Raw genomic sequence first — 20,534 nt, 5'->3', positions numbered from 1 at the left:
GGATGACAGACGTCACCTGGGATGACAGGCGTCACCACACTCTGCTTTTCTCCACGGGTTCTGGGAATCAGACTTGGGTTTTCATGTTTGTGTGGAAAACACTTTACAGACTGAGTTTTTTTCCAGCCAAACATAGAAAACATTTAAACCTATGCTTTGGAACATAGCAAAACTGTTTTTTAAAAGTTAGCCTATAGTATTTCTTTCTCTCCTTTTATAATTTGTTTTTTCCCCCAGAACTCCCCAGTTAAATAAAATACAAAAAGTATGTGGTGCCAGTGAGATCAGAGGGAAAAGCCTCAAATCATCAAGCGTGACAAGCGGAGATGCGCATGATGGAAGTGGAAACCAAGGTGTCCTCCGCCTGCCACCACTGTGTACAGCGTGGATGTCGCTGCATATGCTTTATTTCATGTGCACTGGCAGTCTGCCTGCACGTCTGTGCGAGGGTGTCAGAAGCCCAGGAACTGGAGTGACACACAGGTGTAAGCAGTCATGTGGTTGCTGGGAACTGAACCCAGGTCCTCTGGGAGAGCAGCCAGCGTTGTTCTTCAGTGCCGAGGTGTCTCTCCAGCCCCTTCGCTGCATATTTTACAGCAGCTAATGAATCCCCTTACTGTAGATGTAGGCTGATTTTTGTTGTTGTTGTTGTTGAGTATTCAGAAATCTCTGGTGGAATTATAAGTAATCCTTTGGTTCGAGTTTTCTATCTAAACTGCTTGGTGATGAGCACGTGTTCGAGTTATCTCTAGAACTAAGCTTTTTTAGAAACCAGCCTAGGACACCTTATCAAGCCGGCTGCAGCTGCCTTTTATCTCCTACCCCTGCGATACCAATCGACTGTAACTGGTATACACAACTGCACTCTGGAGAGAAGTCCTGTATGCTAGATGCTAGCTTCTAGCTACACACATGGGGCAGTTAAAATATAAAGCGATAATAAGCTTTTTACATGCTAAGTCCATGCCAAGGACCCACTGGAAGGGGTGGGGGAATCACAAAGGTCTCTCTGCCCTCCTCAAACACGCCCCTTTATCTACTCAGCACAAATGAACTTTATTACTGACTGTGCAGCACATGACTGAAAACCATGAAGCTTGGGGCCATCCCCAAACTTTATGTTGGCTCCAGTGTGTGCTTTTTATTTCTGGGACCAAACCAATATATCTCTATGGTTCTGAAACAAATGTAATCCAATCGTCAGCCCAGGGGATTATGTTTTAAATTGAGTCTCCAAATTAAAATAATAATATTCAGTCAGTGTTGATTTTGGAAGCTTTCTATTACATCTTTGGCTTAGTTGTACCCCATAAAAATTGGAAATTGAGTCAATCGTAAGATAATCTTCAAAATTTGTCATATCGATCTCTAAAGTTTGTCATTGAGTTTTTAACTACTAGTTCAACCAGCGTTTTTACCTGCATCTGTGTACTTACATATGCATAGATTAATTAAAAAAATAAAGTAGAGTAACAACTCCTCAAGTGTGGTGTTAACCTCTGCTTCCCTTCTGTAATGCAGGTCATGTTTTGAAGTCCCTGTGAGATGTAAAACAAGCGTTTTCTTCATGGGTAATTATAAGGTATATAAGTTACTTAAGATGGGAAAACCATGACTGGTTTTAGTAGGCTCTGGATCCAGATGTAGCGCTCAAGAGCGAGACTCCCTCAAGCAACCCACACCCACGGAGGTGACAAACCAGCCAGAGGAGTCTTCTCTCCTCTGGACTTCGCTTAGGCGGTAGGGCTGGCAACCCTCAAGGAGCGCGGGTATGGGGTCAGAGCTCCTTCCTGGGTATCTGGGTACCTGGATTTACCGATGGGCCCTAGGCTACCTATCCTCTAAGCGTACCCACCCTCACCTCCTCGGTACCACCAAGTCGCCTCTGACATCGCGGACAGGACAGACGGCCGGTTCTGCTCTGCCCGTTCCGCCCTAGCCCTGGACCTGCGCCTGCGCAGTAGTGCAGCAGTGCGCGAACCCGCAACTGCACCCGTTCAGCGTGAGCGGGGTTCCCTAGCAGAAGGCTAGTGCGCCTGTGGGAACAAGGCACCGCCTAGGGTCGCTCTTCACCTCCTGGGGGGTTTATTTACAGCTCACTTTTCTGGATGCAAAAAAGAAGATAAGTGTCACCACCTACAGTATTAAAATGAGTGACCAAAAAAACGTAGTCAGCCCTCCCTTTTGCCTTGTTGACTTAATAGAAATAAGTTAACAGTATCTCCTTCTCCCCCCCCCCCCCACACGTTGACGCTCATGGAGGTTCAATTCTGTTATAGAAGCCTTTAGGAAATGAACACTTGGAGGGTCCGGATTATTATGTGGAACTCTGGCCTAAAAAAACAAACTTGCTGAGCTCGAGTTACACATCTTCAGTGTTCTCACAATTCACTTATTAAATACACCCGCATGTGGATTCAAAAACTTATCCATACCCAGATGCATAGATGTGGTTTTGTTTATTCATGATATGATCTGGCAAGTTGTAAATGAAAAATTTAACAGCCTGCAATGAGATGTAAAATGATCAGGAGGTGGAGCATGAGAAGGTGACACTTTAGAACAAAATGGAAAAATTTTAAAGTATACATCGTACGTTGGGGTCTCTAGGGGAACATTAAGGGCAGAACTGATCTAATATAAAAAGGAATATTTTAGAGTGACTTACAGGTTGTGGTCCAGCTACTTCAAGGATGGCTGTTTCCCAATGTCCAAGAGTCAGCAGTTGTTCAGTCTGTTAGACTGGATGCCTCGTTTTTTCTTCAGTATGTTGGAATCCCAGAGATGTAGTCTCTAATGCCAAGGAAGCGAGAGCAAGGGCGAGGTAGGAAAAAAGCAACTTTCTCTTTTCATTGGCAGCTGTGAGAAGGTGTGGGCCCGATTTAAGGTGGGCCTTTAGACTTCAAATGATCCAATTAAGTAAAAATCTCCCACAGTTGTCCCTATTGGCTTGGGATTCTTAGTTAACTCCAGATGTTGTCAATAACCAAGAGTAGCCATCATATATTATAAACACCTTTCCTAGCAACCATATTTATGTGACCTGCCTGTGTTGTTTAATGGAGATGCTGGAGATTTCCCATTGAGCAGATGTGACCACTTTTGTTTTATGCCATGGTTGTATGACTAATGTAATGGTCTTCTTAAAGGCTTGTTGACTGCTGCAGTCTTGACTTTATGAGTTGTGTTTTTAGGAAACTCTTGCGTGTGTTTTCTGCCTTCTTTTGAAAGCATGGCGTAGCTCAATTCCACCATTTGCTTTTCTTCTGTCAGCCCAAAACAGTATCAGAGGGGTTTTTTGTTTGTTTTTTATTTCAAATGAGACAGAATACCCCCCCAAAGACACTGGGTATTTAAGGGGCATGAGAGGGAAGAGCCCCCCCAGGCTGGAGTCTAGTCCATTCTTGCTGACTGAGAACTTCAGCACAGTTACGAAAGTCAACCTTCCCTGCAGAGATCATCTGTTTTCCTAATGAAATCTCAAATAACAATATGAATATAATGGGTGAGCCAGGTGTGGTGATTCACTTCTGTAATCCCAGTGCTTGGAACGTGGAGGCCGAAGGGTCAGTGGTTCAAGTTGTTCTTAGCTACATAGGGTATTCAAAGGCTATTCAAAAGAAGGAATAGAGAAAGAGAGAGAGAGAGAGAGAGAGAGAGAGAGGAAATAAAGAGGATTGGTATCTAGTTCAGATCAAGTGTGATGTTCAGATCCTCCTTTGAGGAATCGACTTTATCAAATTGGCCTGTGGAGTTGGGCCTGTGGGGGCAGGTCTGTGGGGGCAGGCCTGTGGGAGTAGGTCTGTGGGGGCAGGCCTGTGGGGGCAGGTCTGTGGGGGCAGGCCTGTGGGGGCAGGTCTGTGGGGGCAGGTCTGTGGGCATTTTTCTTGATTGCTGACTGATGGAGAACAGCTTACCCTGCGGTGGGCAGATGGCCCTAGGTTGTACAAGGAAGCAAACTGTACAGAAGCCAGGGACAAGCAGTAAGCTGCATTCTTCTATGGAGTGTGTGCCATTATGTTCCCAGCTTGATCTCCTTGGTAGACCGTGATGGGAGTTGGAGGATTTAAAAAAAAAAAATCTTACTTTCTGATTTGATTTTGGTTGCTGCCATATCACAACAGAAACTGAATTAGGACATCTGGAGCTTGTTACTCAAGTGTCAGGACCTGAGTTTGATTCTTGGAATGCAAGACAAAAAAAAAAAAAAAAAAAAAAACCAAAAAAAAAAAAAAAAAAAAAACGGGGGGGGGAGGTGGCACACACTCATAAGCTCAGTGCTGAGAAAGTAGGTCCTTGGGGTTCAATGTCCAGTCAGCCTAGCCTGCTGGGAGCTTCAGGCCAATGGGAGACCCTGTCTTAACAAACAAGATGGATGGTTTCTGAGGACTTCCACTTGAGGTTGTCCTCTGACTGGGAGAAAGAGAGATGCTCTAGAACTTTGGCATTTGGGGCTGGTGCAGCATGGGACAGTTGAAGGACAGTCTCTGACTCTCTTTGATCCCTGCAAATCTCAACCCTCTGACAAACATTCTCCGGAGAGGTTTCCTCTTTTCACAGGAGCTCTGCAAAAGCCCACAGTTCTTGGCCTCTCCTGCAGCCACTCTTGCTTAGCTAAGGTGATAGCCACATAAGACAGGACGGGACCTCTGGAAAGTCAGTGGCAGGGCTTTTCTTGCTACTTCACATCCTGTGACCAGCCATAGGTCATCTGGCAAGAGAAGCAAGAAGATTCATGGTTCCTGATGACCCTGAGCCGCTAAGCCAGTCCCGGAGTATCCATTTCCCGATTCTCTGACACACAGAGAGAAACAACTGTCTCATCTAAGTCATGATACCTTTTGCTTGTTCTGACAGAACCAGTTTTCTCTTTATGTGGAAGTGGAGGCTGTTCTCAGCCAAGGCTCCAGACTGCCTGTTTTAGAAAATAGAATATTTTAATGAAGCTCCCAAACGACTGCAAATGAAAGGAGCTGTTGGCTCCTTATTTCCAATATCCAAATATTCACCTTATTTGATTAGAACAAAAGCTCTGGACAATGAGGGTACAGTGCTGGAGGTCAGGAGAGGGGCTGGGGAGGAGGGGTTAAGCAAATGAGGTGTGAACTCTGGGTAGGGCTCAATTATCCATCCTCCCAAAGATGCTGCCAGCTGAGGCTTGGGGACAATGGCAGCCAGAAGAGCAGCCCTGTGCAGAGGCGGACTGAAAAGCCAGGGTCAGCCAGGCTGGGGTGTACACACTCCCGTTCATTCCAGCACACGGGATGTGGGAACAGAGCTGAGGGCCCAAGGCCAGTCTGGGCTGCATAATGAGTCCTGACTTATAAGAAAAAGTAAGATCTTCTCCCCTCTCTCCTCCTAACTCCCTGGTTAACAGGAAGCCCTTTATCCTTCCATAGTCCCTCTTAGTCCTGGATTGTTGTGGGGTTCGGGTCTTCACATCCAGCCCCTTCATCCCAGTTCCCAGCCTCAAGAGCAGGTAGACACTGAAGCCAGGCTGCAAAAGACTTAATGTTGGGCTATTTTCTGGATTTACAGAGAAAGGAACGTTTCTGCTCTTTGCTAGGCTTGTTTGACAGTTAGAAACATGGGCCTGGGAATTCTGGTGCTTTCTCTGCTACCAGTCAAAACAGCCACCAGGGGCGTATGCGTGCAGGTGTGTGTGTGTGTGTGTGTGTGTGTGTGTGTGTGTGCTTGCACTTGTATGCATGAGAATGTCAGAGGACAATTTTGGGTGTCTTCCTCTGGAATGGTATCCACCTTTTTTTGAGGTGGAATCTCTCATCTGGAGCTCATCAATTAAGCTAGACTGGCTTGGCAGCAAACCCCAGGAATCTTCCTGCCTCAGCCTCCCTAACTCAAGGCTTAAAAGTGTACATCATGTTTGCTATCCCTACTTGAACTCTTGAGGATTACATTGGAACCCCAATACTCCCAAGGCAAGCATTTTACTGAGTGGGCCATCACCCCTAGCCAATTTCTGGTTATATAGTTTGATCCCTGGAATTTGGCTGGCCTACAGTCCTTGACTTTTTCGTGGTTTCAGTTGATGGGTTTCCCCTGTCAGTTCTGACATTCTTCTTTAGTGTTGAGTGTGCTCTTACTGAGCCTCAGAATCAAGGAAGTGTGCTACGTCAGAATTTGAGTCTGAGTCCCAGCACTTGGGAGGCAGAGGCAGTTGGATCTCTGTGAGGTCCAGACCAGACTAATCTACAGAGAGAGTTTTTGGACAATTAGGGCTACAGAGAAACCCTGTTTAAAAGCAAAGAATTGAGGGCACATTACTGGTGTTTGGATGTGGTTTGCCTTTCTGGGTCTATGGATTGAAAACAAAGTCTTCAGCTGGTGGGAGATGCTATGGAAACTTTAGGAGGCAGGGCCTAGTGAGAATATTTTGTGAGGGCTAGCTGGGGACATGCCCTCAAAATGATTAAAGTGTTTCTTGATAATCTTCCAAAAATTGTTATAAACTCCAAGCCTGCCCTACACAGTTGTGTGGCTGCCAGTCTGGTGACGTGTCACTTGCTCCCTCCCTCATTCCTACTCATGTTTTACATTTATTATTTGTGTGTATGTGTGTGTGTGTATGTGTATGTGTGAGTGTGTCTCTGTGTGTGATGTGTTTCGTCTTGCATGCCATGGCTTGCATGTGGTCAGAGGACATCTTGTGGGATTTGGCGCTCTCCCTCCACTATGTGGTTTCTGGAAATGAAACTCAGGTTGTCAGTTTGGGCTGCAAGCACCTTTACCCACTGAGCTATCTTGCTGGCCCCTTCTCTCCAGATTTTGCCATCCATCATGAGTGATGCCTGCAAAGGGCCCTCCCTGGAGCTGAGCCGATGCCAGCATTATGCTGTTCCCTTTAGCTTTCAAAACCATGAGCCAAGAAAATCTTATTTCTATGGAACCTCCATTGGCGTTTTGTCATATGGACAAAAAAAGCATAGCTGTGCAGTTTTTATAAAGTTAAGACATGACTCCAGGAGCAGAGCCACAGTACAGAGTACAACCTCAGAGAGAACCCAAAACTTAGACCATTTTTGGCACTGATCTAGACGAGGGTGACATTCAAAACCTGGAGAGTTTGGAAATACTCCCAATTACAGTAATAAAACCAGCACATTATAGATGAGCTAAGATGTCTGCAGAGATCTGTCTCATGGACCCAAGCAGAAAGCTCAGCTGGCTAACCGCGAGTCAATAAGAAAACAATGAGTCGCTCTTTCTCTTCAACGAGGGGACCGGGCGGCAGACGCCAACATGCAGATAGATCTTCGTGAAGACCCTGGTGGGCGAGACCATCACTCTTGAGATCGAGCCCAGTGACACCATCAAAAATGTCAAGGCCAAGATCCAAGACAAGGAAGGCATCCCACCTGACCAGCAGAGGCTGATATTTGCGGGCAAACAGTTGGAGGATGGCCGCATCCTGTCCCGCTACAACATCCAGAAAGAGTCCACCTTGCACCTGGCGCTGCGACTGCGCGGTGGCATCATCGAGCCGTCCCTTCGTCAGCTTATCCAGAAGTACAACTGTGACAAGATGATCTGCCGCAAGCGCTATGCACGCCTGCACCCCCGCGCAGTCAACTGCCGCAAGAAGTACGCGGCCACACCAACAACCTGCGCCCCAAGAAGGTCAAATAAAGCTGGGCCATACCTGGCTTGGGACCCTGGGACCAAATAAAGGCCCTTTCCATCGACTGGAGCAGAAAAAAAAAAAAAAAAAAAAAAAAAAAGAGTCAATAAAGTGCAGAGGGAAGGCCTGAAAGGGTCCTAAGATGGAGGATGTGGAGCTGCCGTAAGTCCTACAGATGGAGACACACTGAGCAGACAACTTGACCATTATCCACTTGGCAATACCTCTGTGTGATGACCTTATGCATTCAGATCTCTCCAGATGCGCTATTCCAACTCAGTATTCTTCAAGCAAACTGAAGGCTGCAATTTTACGACTTGTGTTTAGCACAACTAAACGACGCGCGAGTAATGAGAGTCCAGATCAGAACTCACACAGAGAGCAGAATGTCAAACTGCGGGCCAGGGGCAAACACCAGGTCCAGACGGTGCTGAGTGGATTCAGAGTTTCGGGAACGGATATGGAACTAGAAGGGACCATGTTGGGTGAGGAGAGTACAGTTTCCTAGTCAGAGACAGTAATAAAAGATCAAGCTGGAAATGAAAAAAAAGAACCGGGCAACTGTTCTAATCAAACTGGGAAGGCCCATGGAAAGGAAGGGATATGGCTTGTCAGGGCATGGGAGCAGGTTACACTGTCTCGTTCTTTTTATTTGCATGGTGGAAGGATGCTGTTGGCTGGGGTTCAAATGCTTATTTTCATTAATGTTGCCAATGCCCTAAAGCTTTTTGTTTTGTTTTCATTTAAAAGTATGAATGTCGACAAAGAAAGTAAATATGTTAAACTTAATCTCCCACTCTAATCAAAAACTTCCTTTTAAAGCAGAAATGAACACATTCTAATTCACTACTTTAAATAGTCTCGTTGTATTTAGAAGTGAATGACTTTCTAGAAGTCAATTTTCCTAACTTTTCATATGAAAATTAATTCAAATCAATGGACAAATAATGCAGGCAACGTACATGTGTCGTCCAAGTCACAATTATTACTATGTGAAAGTTATAACTTCAAACATCTGCTCACAAACCCCATTACAGCCAAGGCACTGGGTTATGTAAGTCATAAGGTGATGGTTTCCAAACTTCTATGGATCTTAAAGTTTTTGTCTAGCTTCTGTATCTAATTTCTTCATACATATTTGCATTGGAAAGAGAAACCGATAATGACCAGGAGGCAGGCTGCCAGGTCTGAAAGGAGCTTTTAGTTTGCTCTGTGGCAGTTCTTACGTTAAACCATGAACACAACATTTTCTGCAGAAGAGGGCTTGCAGTGCCTGAGCTTGAAGAACATGGCCTGCATCTCTAAGAGAAGCTATCCACTCAGACAGAATATATAATTAGAAAACAACCCCCGAAGCTATGCAAAAACATCTGCGGGATTTCACAAATTCAGAGTGTCATGGGCAAAGCATCAGCCCACTCTATATAGGTGCTATGCTTGTAATGAATTACTGAGTTATTGCTCATTTCCCCTCTCCTGCTTCTTATCTCCAGGCTTGCCTCTGCCCCTTCCCCCATTTCCCTTCCCAACTAGCCCCATCCCCCTACTCCCAGAAATGGTAAAAACTGGAAGAGATAACTCACATTAAGTATGTTTGGAAAAGCCATATAGAAACCTACTATTTTATAAACTTCGTGTGTGTGTGTGTGTGTGTGTGTGTGTGTGTGTGTGTGTGTGTGTGTTATATAACATATGCTTATTTGGAGTGACCCTACACAGGGGATAAGGCTCCACTCACAAGCCATAGTTTGCACCAGGGTACGACATCTTCCTTCACTGAGATTCCCAAAACAACAGGATATTACCATTACTCTTAATTGTCCACAGAGTTTGTTGGCAAGACCCTATTGCTGAAGACACCACACAGACTTTCACCACAGGACATGAAAAATCAAACCGGTACTGACAGGCAAGCCTCCTCCCAGATGGCTAGTTTTCATGGCCCTAGAAGGTTCTGTGTAGGCTGCTAGGGGGAAAACATTACCAACAGTCTTACCTAACTGAGAATCCTGCAAGGTACAATTAAGGACTGGCCTGGCAAGATCTGCCCATGGGCACACTAGTGGCGTGCATGTTACGGAGTTGGCTAACTGCCTTCTACCAGTGGAAATTATGCCTGGTGCTATAAAGCTGATTATGAACTCATGGCTGGGAGTGCATAGACAGCAGGGATAAACCTACTACTTTATTTTGCTAAATGAGTATAATACCAAACTGCCCTCTACGTGGGCGTCTCTGTGCCTACAGATCGGTGTAGCACTTAGTCTTCATCAGAGAAGCTTCTTTGTGCAGTAGATTCAGATGAACGCAGAAACTCGTAACTGGTTAAAGTTCAGAGAATGAGTGAAGTGCTCAGTTCCCAGCCATACGTGGAATATTATGTTACACCCACTTTCCCTAAAGGTTTAGGGAACATCCCAGAAGAGGGGGTGGAAAGTCTGTAAGAGCCAGAGGGGGTCGGAGGTTGGGAGGACACAGTGCCTCTGGACATTCAGGACCATTACACTCATGGGCACACAGAGGCTATGGTCGCCTGCACAGGACCTTTCTAAGGTCAGGCCAGTCATCTCTCGGGCACCCATGGGGAAGGAGCTTGTGAACACTCACCCCAGGGTGAGGAGCTATTGACAGTTGGTGGCTGCTAGGACAAGGGATGTCAGTTTACTTTAAGGGCATTTCTCTTTGTAGGTTGACCACAACCAGTCCCACACCCACATGTATTTACCCACAGCATAAATAGAACTCAGTGGGTTTTATATATATACATATATATATATACATGTATATATATAAAGCACCAGAGGATGTGACATTGGAAGATAGTGGTTAACTAAGAGGAGTTGGGGGACAAGTGGGAATAAATATGGTCAGAGTGCATTATATACACAAATAAAATTATCAAAGGATTAACAAAAATATATTTAAAAATGACAGAAAAGGCGATTGATCCTGAACCTGAGATTCAGATGGTTGTGAGATACCATGTGGTGTTAGGGATAAAACCCAGGTCTTCTGCAAGAGCGGCAGGTGCTTTTAACCACTGGGCTATCTCGCCGGCCCTTTCATATTCTCTATTAAATTAACATATTTTTGAAATTAAATATAATTACATAATTTCTCCCATTCACTTTCCTTACCCAAACCCTTCCTTACTCTTTCAAATTCATGTTGCATATACATATATACATATTCCTGAATATATAAATGTAACCTTTTCGGTCCATATATTTCTTGTATGTATGATAACTTCAGCGCTGATCACTTGGTGCTAGCTAACAAAAGAGCTGGGTTGTTCTTCTCTGGAGAGAACTATGTCTCCTGCGTTTAGCATTTCTTAGTTGCCTATAACATTCTGTCTAGGGCTGGAATCTTGTCAGATTTCCCCCTTCCATGTTGGTACGTTTATCAGAGGTGTCCTTGCTCAGGTCTTGTGAAAGTACCATGTGGTTGAGATTTCACGGATGTGGTTTCCCTGACATTTCCGGGATACAAAATCTCACAGCTGACTTATATTCCCCTGGCTGGCCTTTACAATCTTTCCTTTCCCTCTTCCCTGAGCCTTAGGTGCAAGACATGTGCTGCAGATCTAGCAGTTGTGGCTGGGAACCATGCGATCCCGTTTTCTCTGTTTCGATCAGTTGTGGGTTTCTGTGACAGTCTCTGTCTGTTGCAGAGAAGGTTTCCTTGCTGAGGGGTGAGACCCACACTGTCTGTGGACATAAGGATGAATATTTAGAATGTAGTTAGAAATTATGCTGCTTTTGTAAAGTGACAAGAGGAGGTTCTCCAAGATGCATGACCTTACTAGCTCAAAGCAGTTGGCTAGATTTTCAGTACAAGGTATGATTTCCTTCCCGTGGAGCAGGCCTCACATCCACTTGAGAGCTGTTGGTTACTGTCTGCTGAGGACAGCATTTCATGACAGGGATTGCCAGCAGTGGCCGGGATGGAGACATCTCAGAAGCCTGCAGCAGGTCTTTGTAAAAAACAAAAAAACAGTTGTCCCCACTTCTCCTCACCTTAGCCCTGGACAACGGCTGTATAGATTTCATTTGGGTGTGATGACCTTTCACTTGGCCTTGGTGTGCGTAATTATTCTACTATATCTGACTTTCCTACTTCTTTCTGCCTCTGCCTATTGCACACAGTGACTCTCCTAAGAGTCCCAGTGCTCTTAGTTTTACTAGTATATAATTTTATGCATTCTATACTTTCTTATCCAGGAACCACTCTCAAATGTTGTGCAAAACTTATTTCATAACTTCAATCGCCTTTTCCTTTCTCAAGGTCCCAATGTTGGCTCTATTTTATTTTCTAATAATTCCTTCAAACTTTGTTTGCAGGTCAAATATTAATCTGGAGATACCATTGTACATCTATTACATTGTTTCCAAGATGAGAGCACACAGCATGTACCTGGGCCATTAGGACTGTGCTGTGCTGGGCCTCTGGGCCTCTATTTTTAATTGTTTAAGAATCATTACATCAAGGTGCAGCTAGTTTCACAGAATCCACCAGAGCAGAAGGAGAAAGAAATAGGAAAGTCAGATACAGTAGAGTAATTATGCACACCGAGGCCAACTGAAAACTAGTCACGAACAAATGAAATCTATACAGCGGTTGTCCAGGGCTAAGGTTAGGAGAGGTGGGAACAATTGTGTTTTACAAAGAGCTTCTGCAGGCTACTGAGATGTCTCCATCCTGACCTACTGCAGGCAGCCTCTTATTTCAGATGGTGGGTCCCCTGGAGGGATGTGTCTCCTGCTTCTCAGGGTTCCAGACACTATCTTTTTTTACAAGGAGCTGCCCCAGGCTTCCGTCCAAGCCTGCTGCTGGCAGTCCCTGTCATGGTGTGCTGTCCCCAGCAACTGCCAAGGTATGAGTGTTACTTCTTTACCCTTTGGGTTATTGTAACATGCTGGTCATTGTTGTAATTCATAGGTATTGTGTGACAGCTACTCCCAGTTGTCAACGTGACTATATCTGAAATGAACCATAATCCAGAAATGGAGGGCATGTCAGTGATCCAGACCTTGAAGCTGAAAGACACAGGCTTTTCATCCAGATTTTGAGGCATAGTGGCCACAAAAAGCTTAGGCCCATCAAGGTGATATGCCTTTAATTCAAGGAGACAGAGACAAGAAGATCTCTGCATTCAAGGCTAGCCTGGGGCAGAACAAATTCCAAGTAAAGAACAGGGTCCAGGCATGGTGGTGCACACTGTAGATTGTCCTGAAGCTATTTGTATTTTAATGTAAATTCCACTTCCCCAAGAAGGGCTGCCTGGTCACATACTCTCGAAGTGACTTCATCTGAATCTTCCCATTTTAATTGGTAAAAGAAAGGAAAGCCAGTGACTGGGTGGGGAGAGGGAGTCATAGAGAGGAAGAGAGGTCAAAGGACAAGGTTGGAGGTCAAAGCATGGAGGTTCCTAAGGACCAGCTAGATCCAGGTGGGATTCATTTGTCGTTAAATAGCTATGAACATTTAAGGATTTTATAGGTCTAATGTCTCATATAGAAGGGCAGTTTGTATCTTTGTCTATTTGATGTAATCTTGTTGTGTAGAGGGTTTGTGGATTGAGAATTGAATACATAAACCTGTATGAAAAGTATCGGGCTGTAGAGCTGTGTTTGTGTTGAGTTTTGGGGTAAACACCCCAGGTCGGAGGTGGGAAACAGGTGGAGGAAAATTGCCAAGGGTAGGTCATGAAGGTGGCTCGGACCAGGTGGCAGCTCGGACCGAGCGATGGAAGTACGTGTGGCTCTGTACCAAAATCGGTCCTGAAGAGTGAGACCTCAGGACCGATAAAGAGATAAACCCTTTTTATTTTTAAATATTTACTGCAAAAACACACCTTTAATCTGGGCCATACCTTCTGCTGGAGACCTGCCTAAGGACAATGGAAAAGGAAGGCTTCCTCCTTTTTTTACCTGCTTACTCTTACTTGCCAGCACATCTGTTGGAACATACTTCTTTAGGACTGTAGCTTATTCAGAAGACCAGATGAAACACCCAGCCTCATGGGACTGAACAACTATTAGATTCTTGGACTTCACAGCTGCCCATTGTTGGGTTAGTTGGACTGCAGGCTGTAATTCCAATAAATTCCCTTAATATACAGAGACATTCCATAAATTCTGTGACTCTAAAGACCCTAATACAGGTACCATAGAACTACTGGTTGTTTCTCTTTCATAGAAGCTCATATGTCATCTTCTGGTATCATGAACGAAGGTTCTCACAAAGGAAGGCAGCTTCCAGTTTTTATGTATGGGTATTTTACCTGTATGTATGTCTGTGTACCACATGTATGCCTGAAGAAGCCAGAAGAAGACATAGGATCCTTTGGAACTGGAGTTACAGATAGTTGTGAGGAACATATGGGAACTGGGAACTGAGTCCACTCCCTTAGAAGAGCAGCCAGTGCTTTTAACCACTGAGACATCTCTTCAGCCCCACATTTGACTTTTTAAATAGACAGATAGATATGGAGGTTTTCATCTTTATTTTTAAAAAATGCAATGAAAGGTTATAATTTTTCTGTGTATGTCCTTTGCTTAGCAAAAACCTAAATGAGTTCATTTGTTCTTTTGGTAGCTGACTGTGGTTTGAATAAGAGTGGCCCCCAGAGGCTCATATATTTGAATGCCTAGTCATCAGGAAGTGGCACTATCTGAGAAGGATTGGGAGGTGTGGCCTTGTTGGAGGAAGTGTTACTGAGGTTTCAGAAGCCCATGCTAGACTTATTCTCTCTCAGCTACTTGTCCAACACCACAACTACCTGCTTCTCTGTTCCCTGCTGTGTCTAAAGCTGTGAGCAAGCCCGCAGTTAAATGCTTTCCTTTGTAAGACTTGCCTTGGTCATGGTGTCTCTTCACAGCAATAGAACAGTGATGAAGGCACTAATATTGTGTTGCTTACTTTCCATTGGGTAGGTGGATCTCAAATTATTGATGGACATGCAGTTTGATCCAAGGTTTAGTTTTTTGGTTTTGTTCCCACAAAATGGCCTCAATGCCTGTTATTAGGTGCCCTTATTTTAAACAGAAGTGAGATTACTGAGGCACAGCTATACATGTTTTGAACTGTAAGTGGTACCAACAGACACATGGCATTCTTCATACACATGAATCTGTATTGGATTCATAACTTCAAATGTCACAAATGAGACACATAGTCAACCATTACCACTTGTTGAGGTTTGGTTCATGCCATGTATGGTAATGCTAAATTCTATACCAAAGGTCTAAGCCTACAAGTGACTTCTCAGGTTTACAAGCTTCTGTTGTGCAAACCTTGTTCTTTGATTTAAAACGATTCATTAAATAAAATCAGCTACAGCCAATTACTGGAGGGATTAGAGGTAGGTGGGTTTAGAATGGCCTGGTTGGGAAAGAGAGACTGAGGAGGAGGAAGAGGAGGAGGAAGAAGGAAAGGAGAGGAAACCGCCATGGGGGGAGATGGATAGGAAAAACAGCAAGTATCTGGGGTACACTGCTGGGGAGGTAGCCAGGCCAGCAGTTAGAATTGTAGACTAGGAGTTACCCAACAATAATTGTGAAAGCCAAATAAAATAACCATAGTCTGAGTCTCACTTATTTGTGAGCTAGTTGGGGATAAGCTTAGACTGGTTGTACTACAACCACCAAGTACAGGGGTTAGTATTCCTTTAACTATTGAATTTTGATTTTAAAAAAATTGCTGGGCTTTTCATCATTATCAGCTCATCTTTATAACTTCACCTTTAATGTGCACACAAGGAGTTATGGATAGGGAAGACGAGGAGGAATAGAATCTTGTTGTATAGCCCAGGCTGGCCTGGGTGCTGGACAGAGACAAGATTTCTTATTACATAACAGTAAATAAGTATATTGCTCCCAAATTTGATCCTCAGAGGCCATGTGGTAGAAGGAGAAAATGAATTACTACCAGGGACATCGGCTTCCATACATGCACTGTTCCACACACATTCTCCCCACAAATACATGTTGTGGGGGAGTTGTTTTGCTTTGTTTTTATGTTTTTTTCTCTCTCTGAGTAAGGTTTCTCTGTGTAGTCTTGGATGTCCTGAAACTTACTTTATGGACCAGGCTAGCCCTGAACTCAGATCTGACTGCCTCTGCTCCCCAAGTGCTGGAAATAAAGGTGTGTGCCATCACCACTGCCTGGCTTCACAAAACAACAAATGTTTTGTTTTTCTAACTTAAAAAGAACCATTTCCCATTACAGCTATTGTTCACCTGTGAGGGCAAAAGAAAGACCTGTGTGGGTCATAAAGACTCAGAGAATTCACACAGTGAGCTCTAAGGTAACACAGACAGCAAGTGCATCAGAACTGGAATCAAAGGAAGTCTCTGAAGTGGTTCTTTCTCTCCATCACTGGGTAGGTTCCGAGGATTGAGCTCTGGTGGTCAGGCAGCAAGTCTAAAAACCTGAGCTCAATACGCAGAACCCACATGATAGAGGAGGAGAGCCGACTTCCACACGAATGCCTGCCCCTGCAGTGGGCACTCCTGCACACATACGTGCATAGTAATAGTAAATGCAAAGAAAGATGTAAAGGCGTGCATCTAAAATGTTGCTTAGTAAGAGTTAGTATTTATGGACTATGTGCAAGATGAATGAACAGAGGAAGGCAACACAGACAAGAAACAGAGAGAGAGAGAACAGACACCACGCCCCACGCCCCACTTTCCAGTTCACAGGCCCGTTGCACCCTGTTTACCCACAACTGTGTCTCAGGATGCATTCAACAGGCTCTTTTCACTGTTGCACATTTGAGAGGTTTTGGGGTTTTGCTCCTCATCAGACATAAGACTGAGGTGGGACAGGAAGAAAGGTAGCATGATCCTTACTCCATTTCAGGTTTCCCGAGAAAAAGCTGCAGTGAGGGAGGGTTGGGATATGGAGATATACTACCCAGATATTTCTCACTGGCCAGTGTATTATAGGGTATGTGCGTTTGTATGTATGTTCAAGTGTGCACACATAGGTGTCAAAGTGTGTACGTGTCGAGGCAGGAGGACTACCTGAAGTGACATTCGTCTGAATTGGTGGCCCCCACTTCCTCTGAGGCAGTGTCTCTCACTCACCTGAGTTTCACCAAGTATTCCAGAGCTGGCATTCCTCACCAACCCTCTTACCCCCTTCCACACCAGGATCACAATCACGCCTCTGGCCTGTTATTTTTAACATGGGTTCTGGGTATTAAACTCAAGACTTCTTGATTATAGCCCATCATGAAGGGGAGACAAGGCAGGAACATGGAGGCAGGAACAGAAAAACAGACCACAGAGGAATGCAGCTTACCGACTTGTCCTCCGTGGCTTGATCAGCCTGCTTTCTTATCCCACCCAGAACCTGTGCAGGGATGGCACAGCTCCATGGGCTGGGTCCTCTGCATCAACCATTAATCAAGAAAATGCCCCACAGACTTACCTCGGGCCAATCTGATGGAAACTTTTTCTCACCTGAGGTTCTCTCTAAAGCACGAAAGTCAATCTGTTTTCAAATCTAGTGACCGTGGCTAGTGTAAGATTATCTCCCTCAGATATAAAACAGGAGTTCACTGTTCTCAAACCCGGTGACTATAGTTAATATGAGAGCATCTTCCTCAGATATAGAACAAGAACTCGGCCTGAGGACAATCTTACTTTCAGGTTTCATCTCTCAGAACAAATCCCCCTATTCTTAAAATCCCAGCTTTGTGCTCCCCACAAGAGCCACAGACTAACAAAGACCAGTACCAGGCATGAGAAACTGCCTTTTGAGTTGTTGGACAGGAGAGTCAGAGAAGCTCTCAGAACAGGCGCTATTACTGTTGTCCTTGGATGCCTCCCAGAAGCTGAAAGTAGTCCCAGTGCAGAATACAACCTTGTGCTTTGGACACAGGGCTCAGTGGAATTGACCCAATATTCCTCCTCCCCGGGAACTAGCTTCCACATAATTCCAGAAGGCGCTGAACAACTTTCCGAAGGAGGAAAGCATTTAGTGGTCCTACCCAGCTGTGATGCTTATGAACCACAAGGATCATTGGCGCTGAGTTAGTGAAAGTTACTCTTATATCTTGGGGGTTGCCAACAGCTATCTAATTGGATGGACTTAAGGCCTACTGAACAGCAGGAAGTTCATCCCAGGCACTCACTTTCCTAATAATTACCAGAGTAATTATTTATAAGTGCATTCTAAATATTTATTCTTATACCCACAGATAAATGTAGCTTTCAACCCTCATCAAAGAAGCTTCTAGCCAGGCATGGTGGTACACACCTTTAATTCCAGCACTTGGGAAGCAGAGGCAGAAGGATCTCGTGGGTTCAAGGTCACCTTGGTCTACAAAATGAGTTCCAGGACAGCCAGCACTACATAGAGACCCTGTCTCAAAAGAAAATTAAAAAAAAAAAAGTTTTAGAGCAAATGGAGACCATTACAGAAAGTCACAACTGTTCGCAATGCTGAGGACAACTGAGTGTGGTGTTTCCAGGCACAGCTGATACACCTAAGGCTCGGGGAACATCGAGGAAGAATAGCTGAAAAGATGGTAAGGGCAAGAGGACCAGGAAGTCTGCTGTAAGATGTAGTCTTCCAAATGTGACAGGAAATCTCAACAATATGGCTGCTTAAGCAAGGCTAGAACAATGACAACAGAGCTGGGGGAAATCAGCAGGGCCTCCTCCTTCATGAAGACCTACAGGCCATTCCAAACTCCAGAGGACGGGGAGTTAGTTAGTCTTCCCGCCTAAATGCTTACCCAGCTTCACCCCATCCGCTCTACAGATAAAACGATCCGTACAAACACCAAGCTGACGCAGCAATTTGCATTTATATATTTACTTGTCTATGTCATGTAATAAAAATAATTAAAGAATAAGAGGACAAACATTTGAAAGGTATTGGGGGTGGGGTGGGAAGTGCTAGAGGAAGAGGGAAATGATATAATTTAATTTTAAAGTGTCCATTATTTCCCAACAAATTTCTAGACAGTTAAAAAAAAACCTGATTTTACTTATTTCATGATGCTTTACTGATAGTTGTTAGATTCCATTTTAATCATTAAATTGCTTTTCTAAAGTCCTATAAATACGTGGCTAGTTATCACACTCTGGGTTTTATACCCTCTGGGTATTATCTTCAGAGTTATGTTTGTAAGAACACATGGGGTCTTCCAGATGCCTTGCAGAGACAACATTCAATAAAGGTGCATGTGGACTAATGTGACTTAAGCCAGTTGTGGTTACTTATTACTGAATGAAGGCCAACTCAGATAAAACCAACATGTGGCCTCCAGTTGCCAGATTTCCCATGTGACATAGATCATTGCCTATTCATAATGGTGCTGATTCTAAAAACCAGTAGCGGACATGTGTGTGTGCCCTAGGGATCACAAGCTATTTTCTTAATCTTGAGCACATTCCTTAGTAAATATGCTATTATCCTATAAGTGTGTTTATGGAATATGGTAACCACTCCATAAGCGCACATGTACACACACACACACACACACACACACACACACACACACACACACACACACAGAGTATAGTTCTGCCCGTCCTAGAATTCTACGTAAACCAGGTTGGCTTCAAACTCACAAAGGTCTGCCTGCCTCTGCTGGGATTAAGAATGTATCCCATCTTGCCTGGCCATGTTTATTTTTTGAAAGGTCAGCAGTCTGTAACCAGACCTTGAGTACTTTAATTCTTTTTTCCTACTACCCTTCTCCATCCCGATTCCTTCTACCCCCACCCCCACAGTAGGTAGGAGGGAAAGGTTAGAAGGAAAGGGGGCATTCGATGAATTACTGCAGATTAGAGGCATTGAGTTTCATGGGGCAAGTCCAATCTTCACTGTCATCATTGTCAGGATATCAGCCACTGGCCCACCAGCCCATTGGCCACCAGCCACCAGCCACCAGCCACCAGCCACCAGCCACCAGCCACCAGCCACCAGCCACCAGCCACCAGCCACCAGCCACCAGCCACCAGCATCACGAGGACCAGCAATCAACACAAGCGCTCAGGGCTCTGGCATTTTTATACCCTCTCAAGAATTCCCAGAATTCCATACGTAAACTAGCTTCAGCTGCAGACTCACGCCCTGCCAGAGCACGAGACAAATCACAGTCAGCTGTTGTGGACAATCTGATGGAGTCCCTATCCCACACCTGGGATTACAACAAACACATGCCCACAACATCTTTGACTTCTTAAACCAAAATTCTCCCTCTGGTAGCCTTTCTTTCTTTCCGGTCAATCATACTATAAATGTTGTTGTATATCATTCTCATGAATTTTCTTTTTCTTTTTGCCACATTTGTATGCACCAATAATTAACAAATATTACCACTGTGGTTGTTTTAAAATTTTAAATGCTATTTTTTCTCTTTATCATTTTATAATCTCTTCACAGTGGATTCATAATATTTGTAAACTATTTTGTTTACACTGTACTCCAGAACATTTATTTTGACACCTAAAATGTAATAGCAAATTCATTTTCTAGCTCATCCACGTTAAATAACTTAATGGTTTTCCAAGGTTCAAAACCACTGCAAGGAATGCCATCTGTATCTACTTATACACGCACAGGAGCTTCTTCATGATGTCTATCCACAAAGACAATTTCTGAGCACATGTTTCAAATTTGATAAGACCAACTAGCTCTTCAAAATGGCTATCATAGCCAGGTGGTGGTGGCACATGCTTTTAATCCCAGCACTTTGGAGGCAGAGGCAGGTGGATCTCTGTGAGTTTGAGGCCAGTCTGGTCTACAGAGTCTGGTTTTAAGACAGTCAAGACTACACAGAGATACCCTGTCTTAAAAACAAACAAAACAAAACAAAACAACAAAAAACAAAAACCCAAGCCGAACATAACCAGATTGGCCATCACGA

The 20,534-nt window shown here is 44.3% G+C and overlaps 1 protein-coding gene and 1 pseudogene across 2 annotated transcripts in view; one reads left to right on the top strand and one right to left on the bottom strand.

The window, feature by feature from the left end:
* Nucleotides 1-1,892, bottom strand: part of PKD2L2 (polycystin 2 like 2, transient receptor potential cation channel) — a gene marked incomplete at both ends in the record, with an annotated part of 30,571 nt that extends 28,679 nt beyond the window's left edge. The window contains 2 exons of the mRNA XM_080920557.1: nt 1,437-1,538; nt 1,862-1,892. Of these exons, the coding sequence (XP_080776683.1) occupies nt 1,437-1,538; nt 1,862-1,892 (133 nt within the window). The remainder of the gene's footprint in view (nt 1-1,436; nt 1,539-1,861) is intronic.
* Nucleotides 1,893-5,587: 3,695 nt separating this feature from the next.
* Nucleotides 5,588-7,647, top strand: LOC308423765 (ubiquitin-ribosomal protein eL40 fusion protein-like; annotated as a pseudogene). Its single transcript has 2 exons — nt 5,588-5,656; nt 7,271-7,647. The product of its transcript is annotated as a ubiquitin-ribosomal protein eL40 fusion protein-like (transcript).
* The last annotated feature ends 12,887 nt before the right edge of the window (nt 7,648-20,534 follow it).

The sequence above is a fragment of the Micromys minutus genome (genome assembly GCF_963924665.1).
Source record: "Micromys minutus genome assembly, chromosome: 8".
Classification (NCBI taxonomy): domain Eukaryota; kingdom Metazoa; phylum Chordata; class Mammalia; order Rodentia; family Muridae; genus Micromys; species Micromys minutus.
Note: the sequence above shows the minus strand (reverse complement) of the source record. Positions and strands in the feature narration are given on the sequence as shown.